This window comes from Ammodytes marinus (genome assembly GCF_949987685.1).
Source record: "Ammodytes marinus genome assembly, chromosome: 17".
NCBI classification, from domain to species: domain Eukaryota; kingdom Metazoa; phylum Chordata; class Actinopteri; order Uranoscopiformes; family Ammodytidae; genus Ammodytes; species Ammodytes marinus.
The window spans coordinates 9,957,282-9,974,252 of NC_137221.1; the positions used below are offsets into that span (position 1 = coordinate 9,957,282).

General features: G+C 40.4%; 1 protein-coding gene across 1 annotated transcript; it reads right to left on the reverse strand.

Annotated features, from left to right (window-relative positions):
* Nucleotides 1-452: 452 nt before the first annotated feature.
* cers2a (ceramide synthase 2a) lies at nt 453-15,518 on the reverse strand. The gene is made up of 11 exons (XM_080046107.1): nt 15,140-15,518; nt 9,121-9,294; nt 8,891-9,008; nt 7,735-7,853; nt 6,593-6,650; nt 6,229-6,279; nt 5,981-6,073; nt 5,060-5,188; nt 4,038-4,144; nt 3,074-3,227; nt 453-2,819 (listed from the first exon to the last, which is right to left on the reverse strand). The coding sequence occupies exons 2-11, from the start codon at nt 9,291-9,293 to the stop codon at nt 2,670-2,672; spliced, it is 1,152 nt and encodes a 383-aa protein (XP_079902233.1). The 5' UTR covers nt 9,294; nt 15,140-15,518; the 3' UTR covers nt 453-2,669.
* Nucleotides 15,519-16,971: the final 1,453 nt, after the last annotated feature.

Here is a 16,971-nt window from a genome sequence, read left to right on the forward strand (position 1 = left end):
AGTTACTGCAGTTAGCAGTCCCCTCGCTCGTCCCTACGTCACCACATTAATGCACTGCGGTCTTCGAGCAGCAAGTTATCTAGCATCATCTCAGATCCATAAGTGTGATAAAACATGATAAAAACCATCAAAACAGACATTGGGAAGGATTTTTACCAGCTCTGCCATTGTAGGCGCATAAACATTCACCCATGTGTCGCTCTGGCGTGCACCGGCAGTGAGACCATGAGTGAGACGGGTGCAGACTGGTGTATGTTTGTAGCGTTCTCTCATGTGATTGGATAAAATGTTGGGATACTACATAAAGATTAATTGCTTATTACATGCAGAGCAGCTGACTAAGAGATTGGCTTTATGAAGCGCGCACATCGTGTAAGTGATTACTGTATGTATAAAGAGCGATTTAACACTTATATTAAAGGTGAAGTGAGCGGTCTATTCATATTAATAAGTGTTAAATCGCTCTTTATTCATACAGTAATCACTTACATGATGTGCGCATTTCATAAAGTCAATCTCTTAATCAGCTGCTCTGCATGTAATGAGCAATTAAACTTTATGTAGTATCCCGAAATTTTAACCACTCACAAGAGAGAATGCTACAAACCAACACCCCTCCGAACCCGTCTCACTCATGGTCTCACTGCCGGAGCACGCCAGAGCGACACATGGGTGAATGTTTATGCGCCTACAATGGCGGAGCAGGTAAAAATCCTTACCAATGTCTTTTTTGATGGTTTTTATCATGTTTTATCACACTTATGGATCTGAGATGATGCTAGATAACTTGCTGCTTGTAGACCGCAGTGCATTAATGTGGTTACGTAAGGACGAGCGAGGGGACTGCTAACTGCAGTAACTGACAGGAAGTTAGCTAAAAGAACCATTCCGCTTACAGCTCCTTTAATATAAATAAACCGCTTACTTCACCTTTAATTTCCCTTGTACTTTATATCTGAAATTAAACATTTACTGTATATTCCCATACAAATGTCATGTAAGAATCTCAATAACAGAAGAAACCATAGAGAACACAGGATAATTATCCACTATGATCTTTATCGTCATAGTCGTCATTATGATTTTACAGCAACACATGCAGAATAAAACCACTTTTCTGTAGAGGCGAAGCTCTGTAGGGGGAGCTGCGGGTGATTGGTCGTCATGAGCCGGGGCATACGGGACAGTTAGTGGCCCAGAGCGTTACAGTGCATGTGGGATGTGTAGGGGCAGCAGAAACAAAGACAAAAGGGTCAGAAATTACATTTGTTTTTTTTAACACTTGAAATGATGAAGGCACAAGGTAGTACAAAATGTAAACCGTACTTTGGTGTTTCATTTTTACCTCTTTACTTGAAATTTCAATAAACTTTTATTATTATTATTTAGTTTTTACAAAATGAACCAAAACACTGACGAAAAAGAGGAAGATCTTGGGAGAATAAATATGAAAATTTAAATCATACTCCTAAAAAAAAAATTAAAAATTAGGTTTGAATTTGAATCAAACAGTATTACTAAGCTTGTTTCATAACATTTAGTCAACGCCTGAACTATTGAAGAAAACCATAAAGTGCATCTTTGGATGGATGTTGAAAAAACAACACTGAATGGAAATGTTATCGACTCTTCCAGTCCATAAAATAATTCATAAACAGTTACCGATTGGTTTGGGTTACACTTAAAAGAAAATAGCTCCCAAATTTAAACCGTTGACTGGACTGAAAACAAGTAAAACATGAAGCAAAATAAAATCATACAACTAAAAGATTTAAAGCATGGACAAAAAACAGACATTAAAAATTATCTCTGTGCATTCTGCCGACTAAAAGGGCAGAGCATTTTAAGACAAACTTCCACAAAAGGCACATTTCAACAGGTGTAGCACCTTCTCACACGCTTTAAAAAAAATCTCCAATTATTTTCTTTTGAAATATTATTGGAACAAATATTTTTTAGCCAACAACAATTGGCAAGAACCAAAGTGACACAAGTGGAAGCTGCAACAACTATCATATAACAAATTAATTATTAGTGGATACTCTTCAGTAAATTGACTGTAAATCAGGTCCATAGAGAGACAGTGCCTCATTCACTGTCGTGCCCCTAAAAATGTCACAGACATCAGTGACATTATTTAGAGCAAAATAAGGGTTTAAGGGCAGTCATACTAAGAAAGTGTTTTGACTGACTGTGGAAATAAAAGGATAATTACATCCTAACCACAGCATCTCTTTGAAACACTTCTAGGAACAAAACGGAAAGCTACAAACAGGCAGATTCGGCATGTGGTGACTTGGTCACAGCACACAATCTTGCAGCGACAAATAGCGAACCAGACATGAGCGGAGAGAGAAGAGGAGACGACGCGATAAAAGAAGGAAACCCACTCTGCTGCTTAGGTGCTAAGCAGATCACTGTGGCCCTCCATCGCAGTCGCCCTCGCTCCATTTCATTTGAAATTGACATGACCCTCATTGAACTGCAGGGGTTTAGATACGAGTGTGTGTGAATGTGTAAGTGTATGTATGTGTGGATATGTGTGTGTCTCTTCCACTGCCCTTTCTAACACGCCACACTCCCGTTCTTTGGCTCTCAGTTGAGTGCCACGTGTCAGGGGCCCTATCGTCTCCCCACACACAGCCTCCTCTCCAGCTCTCACGGTCCCATCAGTCAGCCTTCTGATGGTTGTTGTTGTGGGGCGTGTGGCCGTTCTGCATGTGGCCATTTTTAGATTTTGCCCGCAGCTCGCAATCCTCGCCTTCCTCTTCCGACTCCGTCTCCTCTTTGTCGCTGCGCTCGTCCTCAACTATGTCTTGCTAGGATGAGAACAAAGACATAGAATCATTGCACCAAGTGTTACGACATACAGGAGTTATATATATTTATTATACTTTTTTCCCCCCTCTTTTGTTTTTCCCCCTCTTCTTTACTTTACGCTGCTTGTGATTTTTTTTTTTAAATGTTAACAGTTCCATATTGCGTATAAATGACCAGATGTATGCACAAACGCTTTCAATAAGAATATTTGTAACTAAAGTGTTATGGCATAGAGGTGGTGAATGCTTCATACTTTTCCTGGCAGGAATTTGATGACCATGCGCACGATGAGCGCGGCCCAGAAGACGTGCAGAATCTGCAGCGTGAACATCAGGCCGTTGAAGAAGAAGTAGCCGAAGAAGGGCCGGTAGAGGGTCAGCGGGTACACGCACGTCGTGTGTATGATCCTGCGTGAGAGGACAAAAGCAGAACAGAGCGTCCAGTCAGAGCCACCTACATTCGCCATCAAAGGCCCATTGAGAGGCGCCAGAACACCACACAATGCATCTGTTGTTGCATTTCCATTGAATTGTTTCTCAAGTTGAAAGCAAATGCATCCCATTTCTGCAAAATGAATCAGTGGGTGTTTCCATCAACTACCTGTATGCTGATACGTTCAACAGGAAATATTGCAGTATTAAAATCAAGCACATTGAAATCTGATACCTCAGGGCTTTATATTGCAGCTTCCCTCTAAAGATGCAGTTTGGTTTTCTAAATGAATGAAATGTCCTTTCTGAAAGGGCGAGGGAGCGTTTTGGTTTGGAACATTCCTGCTTTTATTTCATTTTTTATTTGTACAGTGGGTGCCGGCATAACAGAAATTGGTATTGTTCTATGTTTTTTCTCAAGAAATCCCAAGAGAAAAAAATAAGCACATCCAACAGTGTGTTTGACTTCCCAACCCTGTCTATGGACCCAAGCCTGATTTAATATTTAAACTTTTCGACCTAAACCAAGCAAACAAACAAACCTTTTTCAGATATGTTAACTTTAATAACTAGCTATTCGATGAATGCTTTTTAATGCACAAATTGAAAAGAAAGCAAAAAAAAAATAGAATGTACTATGCTAATAACAAATACGTACAAAGCAAGCTAAAGAAGTTTGTGCAACATGCTTATTTTGTTAAAACGTGTAAATTGTTCCATTCGTAGAGTTACATCAATGACTGACTCATTACAGATATAGTGAATCTGATGCAACATAACATTTACCAGAAGGGGAGGATTACGAGGCGGGTGAAGATGAAAACTGCAGCGAACATGGTGAAGAAGAAGTTGCAGGTTTTCCTCCAACCCGCGTAGTTGAACATTTTTGCCGACTGGAATGAAAGGAAATTAGAGATTAGAGTGAAACCTTTTCATTTATTCTCCTCTAGAGGGCAGACGGAGAACTGTGCTCTGACCATAACGCTACCATCAACTATTCATTAATGCTAAATGTCATAAAGATGTGCGGGATGGCAGCACATTTGTTTAAAGAGGACCTATTGTGCTATATTTCAGTCTAACTTTGGTACTGCGGTTTAGCCTCTCTGCAAAAACGTTCTGTATAGAGCCTAAACATAACTGCCCTCTGTCTCCGTCTGCACTCTGTTTGAACCTGGCCAATCAGAGGAGGCAGGTAACTGCATAGCATCAGGCACCGCCCCCAAAGTTTCACATTACTCTGAGCGGACTGCAGGCAGATTTGAACAGGCAGGGGATAGGGACATGTCTGAGCGTGTAGCATCATGACCATACATGGAAAATCCGCTTTGTGTGACATCATGCAATCCAGGAAACTAGACAATAGGGTGCCGCAATCCGATTGGCATCGAAGTGTTGAGGCTGTGCACAGCCACCTGCAGCCACCCCAGACAGAAAGCAGGGAATTTGTCTAAAATGCATGTACGTCATTATCTGACACTTTGGTATCATTTAGCATGACTGTATAACATTATAACAGCATGTATAGGTCAGAAAAGATGAAAAAGCATAATAGGTGCTCTTTAACGACGTAAACTGGTGAATGTGATATAATACAATTCCCCCGTTGTAACTTGAAATGTATAATATTCTTTATTCAGACTGCTGTTTGCAACAAAAAGATTGGGTGTTGTGGTGCAGTTAATGGACATTTTTTTTACTCCACAGAATATCCTGCTTAGTGCTTACACCCGTAAACCTAAAAACTGTTTGACTGATGTGTGAAAAATTAAAAACACATTAAAACAATGTTCACACGTTTGGAATACCTCCATAAGATAGTCGGCGGCATCATGCACCACCATGATCAAAGTCCCTCCCCGAATATAGTTGACCAGCCATGAGAAAGTGATGAGGAAAATGGTGGCAAAATGGTGAATTATCTGCTCTTTGAAATCCTGGAGAGAAAAACAGGAGACAAACAGAGATGGTGTGAAAACAATAATCTAATCCTACTGGGTCACATAATGATGTAAGGATTAGTCACTAATCGACAGTGCGGTTTTTTGATTGATGTAGGTTCTCGCAAATGAGTAACCCTCCACACATGGCAGATTAAACTGCTTTGGGGCTATAAAAAGAATAAAATCCAGATAAGGAGGCAAAAAGAAAGGGAACTTCACAAAAAGTTACAAAATAAATCCCTGGCTGATTTCTACATGAAAAGTCCAGAAAAAATGTTTAAAAGATTTTCGTTCCTTGCACTCCGTGAGCTGCAGTTATAAAACAAAAGAGCTGGCAAGGAAGCTTCACAATCTGCTGCGAGACTTGGATGTCTGCCACCATTCACAACAATGTTTACACCTGTGGACAAAATGGTCAATCAGTCTCTCCACGGTGAGATTCGCAGTCAAACATTAACTCACTAGCTACCTCGAGATGCAAAACCTTCAGACTGGAGAGAGAGTTTAGTTTGCTGACTTAACTGTGTGAGTGTGTGTGAAGGGGGTTTAGGGGGGTGAGTGGTGTTGAACATTATCTTTAAATGGCATTCTGAAAGCTGACAGCTCCACTCAATACAATGCATAAAATCAGAACGGGGAAAATCAGTATCTAAACCTCAAAATACACTACCACTGAACAGATCATTCTCATTACTTTATGCACTCAGAGAGCGATCTCTGTTGATGGAAGGTTTCTGAGGGCCTTTATAGCACAAAGGCTAACATTAAGGGGTCTGCATCACTTACCTTACGTTTGACGTCTGATGCTACGCTAACAAGCAGAGAGAGGTAGAAGCCCAGCTCGATCATGTAGTACCAGTACTGTGAAGGCAACAGTGGCTGGAAGGAAAAGGAAAGAAAAAGTTGTTAGAACAACAAGCTTCACCAATGATGTTGCCCTTGTACTCGGTCAAGTGGCCTATACATTTGGTTAAATTGAAATTATATGAAAATAAAAATAAAAATCATAATGAAGGAGAGACGTGCCAATATACCATTTTCGGAAAGTTTTCCCACATCAACGTCATATCATATAACCATGGTTTCTGAGGAGAAAAATATACAAATTATCAATGAGGGTTTAATAGCCCAACACAACACCACAAGCCCCTTCATGTACAAAGAAAAACAAAGGGTTTAAACAATGTTTACATGGGACCCGAGTCGACATCGTTTCCGCTGCAGCTACAATGTCAAAATTCAATCACTACATTTCTGTTTAACATGTCTAATAAGTAATCAGATCCATCTTTTAGCTTTCTGCGGAAGAAGCAAGTCCGAGTGACAAAAGTTGCGAGAGGATAAATAAGTAGGTTTTGTTAGTGATGAGTGCCGACCAGATTCTGACACAGTACTCACGTCAATAAGGACTGCCAGGCCAGCAAAGAAAGCAAGAAGGTAAAAGGTAAATCTCCAACTGTAAGAGAATGCACAGCCAGCTCAGAAATCCCATTCTAGTTCAACATCACTTCAGAAAGCAACAAAAGACAACAAAATCCCATCTGAATATGAAAAATCTTCAAAACAAGCATATACAGTAGCTGATGGGGTTTGAATGGGACACAGATGTGAAGCATTGTATGGAAAACAAACCAGATATGTTGTAATTGTGCAGGTATAAGAACTGCCTAAAATCCTCAACCTGGGCACTGGGTTTCTTTAAGTTGTTGACCCTTCAAATCACTATGAAATGACCTATCACAGACAAAAACATTTTTTTTTAAATCCCATCGCCGTCACTGAAACCTCAGCACTGGATCACACCTGGATTGGTTTTACGTTTTGCAGCTGCATGTATCTGCTGGAATGTGCAGCATGCAGCCTCCCAAGACCGCGGGATGTTTTGCAACAACATTTCAGAAATATTCTCTCCCAAATTTAGTGAGTGTGTCAGGGTTGAAAGCCAGAACACTGATAATAAAATAGCCATCGTGGAACAGGGAACATATTAAATATTTAAACCATTTTTGGATGTTGAGCAAAAATAAATAGTACCAAAGCTCAACAGCGACACATTCAATGCTCCACTATTTTTGTTTTTAAATCAAGAAAAGTTGCTGCTTTCACACCAGTAACTGAACTGTTGCCAGAAGTGCACAATAGATAAAAGACACTTCTGCCTAACATTTTCATCTTGTGATCCCTTAAAACAAAGCAACATCCATTCATGGCCCATTTTGTTTTCAGGCTAAATGGAAAATTATTAGAGCAAAGTCTGAGAAAATATATGTATTTGAATGACAAAAAAAACTATTTTGATCTCCAATGCCTTGCAGGTGTCCTGACCCCAAGCTGCTATAACGCTGCTTCAAAGGGAAGCTGGAATTTGTAGTGGCACATCATGACACAACTGAACATACAAAGTTACAGAAGTAAAACACAATAAAAACTCATTTCCTTGTTGCTTTACGTTTCGAAGCAGGCTATTAAAACCAAAGACAGACATTGTAACAGGAAATGGGTTCGGGTGCGACTTTGATGTCTACTAGATGTTTGGCTACCTTGCTTCCCGGAATTTTTTGACCTTGCTCGGCCTGTCTTGGTTCCTCCGCCGCCTGAACCACCTCTGGACCTGTCGCACCGAACAGCCCGTCTGTTTACTTAAACCCTCTATGGAGCTCTAGCGACAAAAGCAAAACAAGAAGAAAAGAAGAGTCAGTGCCGTCTTTAATGTTTGCATTAGGGCCCGACCGATATATCGGCCGGCCGATTATAGCACATCTCCGGAAATCGGCAAAATGACCGCCGTTTTTTTTTTTTTTTTTCAGCAATCATGTTGAGTAAGATGCATTGCTGCCCCGGAGGTAGCCTTATAGCATATTAACAGCAGCAGCAGGTGTGTTGTAATACATTATATTAATTCACACTGGACAGTTCCCCCTGACACCAATAGCAGAGTCATTGGTCATCTCTTGACTGTTAATAGTAGTTGATATTACTATAGTTATTATATAGAATTTATATAGTGCTTTATTGGAGGTCATTCAAAGTCACTTTACATCAAACATATAGACAATCATACTTATAGAAAAAGAAAACAAAATACAGGCAAATTAAAGATAAGGTTTGGAGTGGAGTCCGGTGTAATTATGCTTTCTTAAAGAGGTGAGTTTTGAGTTGACTTTTGAATGAGTTTATCTAGTCTGAGATGCTGATGTTTGGAGAGAGGGAGTTCCAGAGGGTTGGGTGCAGTTACATAAAATGCTTAATGTTCTGAGTTTAAAAATGCGTCATGTCACTTTAGACATATTTTTTTTAGATAATGCATATTTCAATAAATAAAAAGTTCCTGTTCACCTATTGACGGTAACAAGTATTTATATATATTTAAGGGTTCAAAAAAGTAAATTTTTTCAATATATATTTATGGGATTTAAAAAAAAAAATAATCTGCCGATTTAATCGTTATCGTAATTTTTCTCAGAAAATAATCGGCATCGGCACCCAAAAATCCATATCGGTCGGGCCCTAGTTTGCATTCATAAAATTCATGACAGCTGACAGCTCATATATCTGTATATTTCTTTCATTCTGGTCCATTTACACCTCACAAACCGACATCTTTGAATTTTATGATTGGGTCTAAATTTGGGTCTCAGTACACAGAATATGTATGAAGCAAGTGACAATGTTACCTTAAGTATGCTGGGTGATTACCTGTGTGGGATGCTTTGATGTGCTGCGAAAATGTGCCTCCAGGACGGGATTTGGAGAAGCGCGAACCCGCTGCTTGTCGCTCACTCCCAGCAGGGCGGCGAGAGGAGTCGCTACCGTCCTGGAAAGAGGAAAACATTCTTGCTTACACACATCATCTTATATTTGTCGGATTGAAATGCGCAGATATTCTAGAGGGGTGAGATTAACAGTCACTGCAAGAGAGGGCTCACCTCTCGAATATCTGTCTGATGACCAGGAAGCACAGAGCGATGGGTACAGTGGCCCAGAGGTCCTTTGGTTTAGGGAAGACAACTCCATCCCCGTCCGTCAGATCAGCCCAGCCGTGGCCTTCAGGAAACCAGAGCCAGTCTGCCCATATCATCTCACCCAGCCGAGACAGCATCCTAAAGAAACGAAAACAAGAGAGCCAAGAGGATTTGTGAGGTTTTTGTATAATGTGGAATAAAATGATGAGCTATTAAAATGGTGATTTCTATTCAGATCTTCCATTAGATGGATTTAGCGAAGTCACTCAGCTGTGACAACATCCTGGGAGGAAGGAGAGAAACTGAGAGGGCTGTGGCAGCAGGGAGGGGGTATTGATTGGAAGTGATTAATCTCACTGGGCATCTGCAACAGCCACCGCATCTGGGCACTTATTTATACATTTATATACTGGGTAGGGGTGCAGATTGTGTCATGCAGCCCCCTCCCCCCTCCCCCCCAGAACTAATTTGGAGATCTAACCTGGACTTCAGTTTCAGGCGGCATTACCATTCATTGAAGGGCATAAATCATTTCAGCAAAGCTGGGTGACATTAACTCACTCCCATGATCATTCACTACTCACTATCTAATGGTGGCAGTAAATCCAGATTGCCATTAATTTAATAATCATGATCATTTTGTGCTCTCACCAGTAAACAATTACCATGTTGGACTTATCATCTCATCTTATGTTGGAAGACCAGAACATTACAGAACTAATACTTGTAACACATCTGAGTCTTGTAATGAAGTTATTTACCAAGTGTATTTGAAACATCCACACAAATCGCAATTAGGTTCTCAAAATTGTGCAATTAACACACCATGTGCTGATAATCTCTAGTTCAAGACAACTTGTGAAAATCCCTACTGTTCGTCATTTCCACTATAACCTCTATAATTACCAGGACTAAACAAGCAAACGTATTAAACACAATCATGCTGTAATCATGTGATAGATATTCAATATTCTATAAGAATATAAAATCTTATAGGCGAGAATCTAGTTAATATACAGAAGGCAAGGCAATCCGTTTTGTACAGAACCCTTCAACTACTTACATAAGACGTAAAAGGCAATAAATCAAGGATCAATAAATAGGCAAGTTTAGATAGACCTCTAGATACAAGTTGCATAAAAAGTGAACTTTGCTTCTTTATATTAGCAGTTTTGACTCATGGGGACAGTAAGCCAACCCGTCAATTGATAACACTGCAGCAGATCAGAGATGTATTTTGGCCCCAAACCGCGGAGTGCTTTACGAACCAATAACAGTATTCTAGAAAATCAATAATCTGACACACAGGAAGCCAGTGCAGATATCTGTGAGAGCTGAAATGATGTGATCCACTGGTCGGGGTGTGTCTGATTGACTTTTTACAGAGAGGCTGTGAAGACACCAATACAAAGATCGAGCCAAGTAGAGAGTTAAAGAAAGACACTGAGACATAAGGTCTTTTAATTCTTGCTAGGCTGTAGGGATGGCAATGTTGTTAAGTGCAGCACTTTGGTCCATAATGAAATCTCTTAGTAACAAGTGAAAGGATTGCCATTGGCATTTTGTAAAGACATGCATGGTGCCCACTGACTTTGTTGAACCCATACCGAAGGGTAAAGACAACTATCAGACATGTATTTAGGAGAGATACATTTAATCATGTCAACTTTACACCTAGTGCAACAAGCAGAATGGTGGCGCATATTTTCATTAATTCAGAAAAATAGTGCCTATGAATCCCACTGACTTTGGTGAACCCCCAACTCTTCCTACAGTGCCGCCATGAAGTTTAGTTTTACGATATTATAATATGATACCTATGGTGGAGAGACATCCAGGATTCATTGTATTCACTTCTTTGATCCCCTGCTTTTTCCTTAAGTGCATAATCAGTATGTCAAAACACCTTCTGGTTAATTGACATTCCCTTCAGCCTCAGCTCCTCTTTGAGTTTAGTGGTGAAAAAAAAACATTATCATTTGGCTCAAAGTGTCATAGTACCTACAGCCTCACAGATATTCTACCATGTTTTTATGGCCTTAAACCTTAGGTTCTAAAGTTGAGCACTGACTCTTTAAAAAAGAGCAACATAATATACCTCGACACAGAAACACATTCTCACTGCTTTGTTATTAGGGCACAGACACAGTAACAGGATCTGCAGTCAAACAACTTTGGGAGAGACACCAGTGCTGCTTTAATAACTGGCAACTCCTTAACAGAACACCCAAGTCACCTGTGTACTTTTGCATTCTCAGATCATAAACATCATCATCATCATCATATTACCTCATAACACTGCTGCACCTATGCTTCTGTCAAAAAGAATGAGTGACTTTCAGGGGCAGATCATTCAAGAGAGAGAGGGAAGGTCAAGGCCGTCACACATTTCCCTGACAGCCTCAAGGCCCTTTAGCTTGTGTGGACTTTAACCCATTATAAGCTCACTATGCATAGTAGCGCATGCAGGCTGCCTTTGTTAGCAAGGAGGTGCAGTTTAAGGTTAATCAGTGTGTGGATTTCAATGAGCATTGCTCCCTCTCTCGTTTGTCGCCTCCCATAAATATCAAACTATAACTTTAACTCAATAAAACAGAAATAAACGTGTCTAGTTCTCTCTTTGTGCGTCCACCATTGTGCTCAGGTTGCAGGTGGTGTTATGTCTTTTAAATGGTACGAACAAAGATTGGGGTTTGAATGAGGCTTTGTGTTAAAACATGTTAAAGAGTGCTCGTCTGTACTCAGTCTTGGCAGTGAATTATAGGATTTAGGCAAACATACGTTTTTTTTCTCCTATGTAATTGGAAGCCAAACTTGGTGCTGCAGAAGCTTTCAGGTGTGCATCCCATTGATTAAAGGCAAAGTTTACATTATTTTCTGTGGCCATTACAAACAACCAGAAGTAAAGGGCACAGGTTACACACACTCCCTGTGTTTACGTGTGACAGTTTAACAGTAGGGTGTCTGCTCCTGCTGGAGGGCAATTCCCTCAACAGTTTACCGTCTGAGGGGGGATCAACAGTTGGAAAAATAACTGGTCAGGCACCAGCAGCTTAGCTAGCATGTGAACCTGGCTGCAAGCAAATGTTTATTGTGTTAGCCCAGCTATGTGGATGGAATTAGAAAGTATTAAGTGAACTAAACAACATAGACTGGTGTATACAGCTTAGACCTTAAGTTTTGAAATAAATCACATTTTGGATAAAAAAAATATAAAACTAAAAACAACATCTGCTGACTACTTGTACATTCATTAACTAAGTTGCTCTATGTATCAATTGGTAAATTGTATTATCCCCTACGCCCGCATGACTAAATAATTTAATCCAGTCAGTGTCAGCCCATGTTACTCAGCTTGTGCTTGCACATTTACATATTAAGGAAAGTTTCTGGAAAGACCAAAGTGAATGGTGATTGTTCATATGGTTAATGGTACATATGCCATGGTTAACTATTCTTACATTATTTGTTGTACATGCAAATAACTGCTTGAAGCTCTCTTAACAGTACTTGACTATTCTACCTCTATGGCCCTGTTTCCACCTGGCATTAATATGTGGTTCTGAGGAATCCGATCGTTATATGTAAATGTAATATGCTTGTTCACACCTGGCCTTAACAATGCGTCTTCTATGCGCGTTTGCGATCCGGATTCGAATTCCCCGCGCTGTATGGAAATCAGCTCGTACATCATTTCCGCTTATACACTCCATCTTCAATGTTTTCTGTTTTCTGTTGTCTGTTTACCTGCAACGGTGCGCTTTTATGACATGAATTGTCGCGTGAATGAGTACGCGTTTCCGCCCAGTCACTCGCCGCAGTTGAGTGGGCGGGGCCTAATGTGTATGAGATGCGCATACGCGTTTCCACTGTTAATGGGTATGTGGATAAGTGGTCTCAAACCACCTCCGAATGTGGATAATTTCAATGCGCATTCAATGCGCATTGAGCGTGTTTCCACCTGTAGTTAGCGCGATCGGATCCTAAAAACCACATATTAATGCCAGATGGAAACAGGGTCTATGTGAAAGGCATGTCCTTTAGTTTTGTCCTCCTCCCACCTAAATGTGCTCATGTGTATTATGTATTCAGTTTCATTTAATTTCTGTGCACCCTGCTTAAATTACATCTATCACATGTCCATCTGTCCCAGAACAAGGGACCCCTCCACTGTTCCTCTGTACTAGAATCCTTCCTTTTTTACACAACTAAATAGTAAACGCATTCATTGTTGCACTTACATAAGGGTTAAGGAGTCCCAAGAGAGAGGTGCAACAAAATGAAAGGGGCAATGTCTGTACTTAGAGGCCAAGATATCCTGACTTTTACTTCCTAGTATGGGTCAAGCTCCAAAGCAACTTGATCATGCAACTCAGTAGCAGATTTCATGTTGCCCATACTGCCACTCCACAGCCCCAGTTCATAATGCAGGCTACCCATCAAAGGTGCAATGTATGATGGAGCACGTTTTCTGGTTGCAGTGGGGTGACGCAATGCACATTTCTGTCAATAATTTCACATGTTGCTTTGGTCTAGACGGTGGTTGTAATGCACCACACAGTGCAAAAATGGGGGAAAGAGATTTTTGATTTGAAATGGGTGTGGAAAAATGCAGATTTCCTTGCAAATTAGAAGGACATGCTTTCATCTTTTTGGTCTGCCTTAAATCTACAAACGATGCGTTTTGGGGAGGCCTAACCCTAGAGTCCTGGACGAAAAATGACACTTGCATGTGATCACAAGAGCCTCGCCTCAGGACACCTTTAAAAAGGTTTCTAAGTAGGCTACCAAAGCTAAGGCTGTAAGAGGATCCCTTTTCTTTTTTAGCCTTTGAAAAATTATTCACAAAGCCACAGAATAAGTAGTCTAGCACTCCTCTGGACAAATTAATTTAAATTGAGGTTTTAAAACAGTAGAATAGGTTACCCATTTAAATGTTTTGTATGTAGGCCTATTAGGCCTACGTTTTATGTAGGCTACAACAACTTAAACCTTGAAGGGCAGAGGCTGTCCTATATTTACTCAACATCATTGTAAATGAGGGTCACCCCTCAATTGATCTTTCAAGGATACATTAAGGGAAATTGAAATAAAAATTAAAACAGTTGTACAGAATCCAATAGGCACATTTGTGAGGTCGAAGTAAGATAGACTTGGCTACACGTGTCAATAAAATGACTTATCTACTTGTGTCAGATAGTCAACGTGCCTCGTTCTTCGGTGAATTTGAAGGCCGTTGTTTGACTTGAAGGTTGTAAAGTTTTGCAATTTCAGTCTGTCACGGCTCTCTACGCTGTTTGCGTAAGCTTATACAGGGAGTGGCTGGGTGCGTGGCGCAAGCGGGGAGTCTCCCGGACATAGCGGAACAGACGTACTCACTGAGATGGAGCTATTGACAAGTTTCCTCTCACAAAACACCTAACTATTACATTACACATGTGTTCTGCTTATCACAGATGGGCAACATATAACCCGAATATAGAATTAGCCGTGCATTGACTGAAATTTTCCTGACGACACCTCCAGTTTACGTTAGAAAACTTTATTCACGCACACGTAGGCTACTTTTACTCCATAACCGATTTAAATGGCGGTTGATCAGCAACGGCCGTTACACTCTGTTGGTTGGTCTTTTTGGACGACCTTCCCTTATCACAGTGTCCCTGAACAAACAAGGCACGCAAAGGCCTAAGTTTAGTTAATGAAACCAAACGGCTTCCAATGGCTGAGCGCGAGGCAGCTTTAGTTACAGAGCATAGCAAAGTTTAATGGTTACAAACTTCACATTACATCCTCCTCGATCCTGGGTTGGGTGGGTGACTCTCCCATTTCTGTCTAAAAATAGCCGGCCAGGGGGTGTGTGTCTTCCTGGGGACAAGTCTACGAGGTAAGCTTTAAGGTACCGAGTTAATTTTTAGATTTTACAACCTTAATTTTCATTTAGCAAGCCGAGCATCGTCCACCATGTAACGGTGCTACTTACCTATCGTCGCCGTATGCTGTGCAGGTATTGTTGTCTCAAAATGTACGGCGGGCTCTGCTGCTGCTCTTCCTCTGTTCCTGTTGTAGTACCTGGGGGGGTTTCATGTAGTTCTCGCTATCAAACACACTCCAACTTGTTGAGCTGCAAACCTCCTTTTTTATTATCTTTAGTTTTACTTCATGTTCGCCCTATTCTCAGGAGAGAACGGGGGGAAAGACGTTGTGTCGTACTTTCTCCCCTTAAAATAACTCCCTAGCGGCGGGTCCACAGAGAAGGAATGATGTGTAGTTGTTCACTTTTCCATCCGATCAAAGTAACCTGGACGGGCCTCGGCTTGCTGCCGTTTCGCCGGGCAATTCAATTGGTCGGATGTGGTGGATATTATGGTAGTATGTTAAAAGCGGAGCCGGGGGGCGGGGAGAAGGCTATTTAAAGTGACGTTAGCCCTATGCCAAGGTACGGGGGGTGGTTAGTGCCACAAGAGGCACTTCCATGAAAATGACCCTTTATTCCAGTCAATCGTACCCAAAAGGAGCCGAACCAAGGACAAATTGAAATAGCCTTGTCATTTTTCATAGTTTTGGATGTTCCTAATAGCCTACTGCACCATATTATAAATGATACCAGACTGAAATGTTTGGAAAAAAAGTGTTTTAGTTCAAAAGTAAAGTTCTACTTTCCATTAAAGGTGCAGTGTGTAATATGACATCATCAAGAAAGTTCTAGAAAGTTCTAGAAAAGTTCTAGAATGCAACGCTCCCTGGGTAACCCACCCCTTTCGAATAATAACAGAAGCTACAGTGGCTTTCAAGGACAAGAACAATTCTAAATTCTAAACAATGCACCTGATGATATTCCAACTATGACGCTTTCAACATGGCGGCCACTAGGCCTTGGTCCAAGGTATGGAGAAATATGGACATATATGAGACCCTTTCTAAGGGGGAAAAAATAATTATAAAAAAATTGTTCAGCTATTATGCACTAAATTAAACGTAGGCCTACTTATGGATATTATAATTACTTTCTACAAAATCTGCTAGGAAATAAAACCCAAAGTTCTACACACTGCAGGTTTAAGTCTTTGTTCCCTTTGCCAAAATATTTGTTGTTAGCTTTAAAAAAAGCTATTCTATACTTTTACTCTCTTTTTTTGGTAGGTTTAGTTCCTACTTGATTAAGATAAAGATTATACAATACATCTTTTAATTTACTAATGATACAGGGGGTGGCTCACATTACCCGATGCCTCAAATTCCCCCGTTCTCCCCTATATACTATTTCAAGATTTAAAACGCCTGCGTTAAATCCGGGAAGGAATTAGAGCATATTCTCTCCTTACAGAGAGGTTAGTTTTATGAGGTTGTGTGTGTTTTAAATCAGTAATGTGCCGTAGTGTGGAGTCAGATTGTACTTACCTCCCCAGGGGAGAAACAATTTTTTTTGAAGAAAAACCCTATACCTAAAGTCCTTCTGTTCCAGCTATAAACTAATTCAAACTGAGGCTTTACAACATTTAAGGGATTTTATTTACAAAATACAAGAGAGTATAGAAATATTACATAAAATGGACAATAAATGAAAAGAAAAGAGGTTATATGCCTAATGACTCATCAAATGGAGTATTTGTTCATTTCCCCTAATAGATGTTAACTAGGTATTTTTCACAATTTGCCAAAGCACAAGATCAGAGTTATTGCATGCTCTCAGATTTTAGTCTTGCGCCTATCCCTAATCTAAAAACCCCCGAAATCCTAAAAATGGTGAGGACTTAAGCGAAATTGTTACAACGGAGGAAAGGGAGATCATGGTTGCGTTCCGAATCGCATACT

What these genes read in the sequence shown, in the direction of transcription:
- cers2a (XM_080046107.1), bottom strand. Translation starts at nt 9,293, where the DNA reads ATGCTGTCTCGGCTGGGTGAGATGATATGGGCAGACTGGCTCTGGTTT. An exon ending in GCCTGGCAGTCCTTATTGAC is followed by an intron (nt 6,280 to 6,592) that starts GTGAGTACTGTG and finishes TTTTCTCCTCAG; the next exon opens with AAACCATGGTTATATGATAT. An exon ending in CATCAGACGTCAAACGTAAG is followed by an intron (nt 5,189 to 5,980) that starts GTAAGTGATGCA and finishes TTTTCTCTCCAG; the next exon opens with GATTTCAAAGAGCAGATAAT.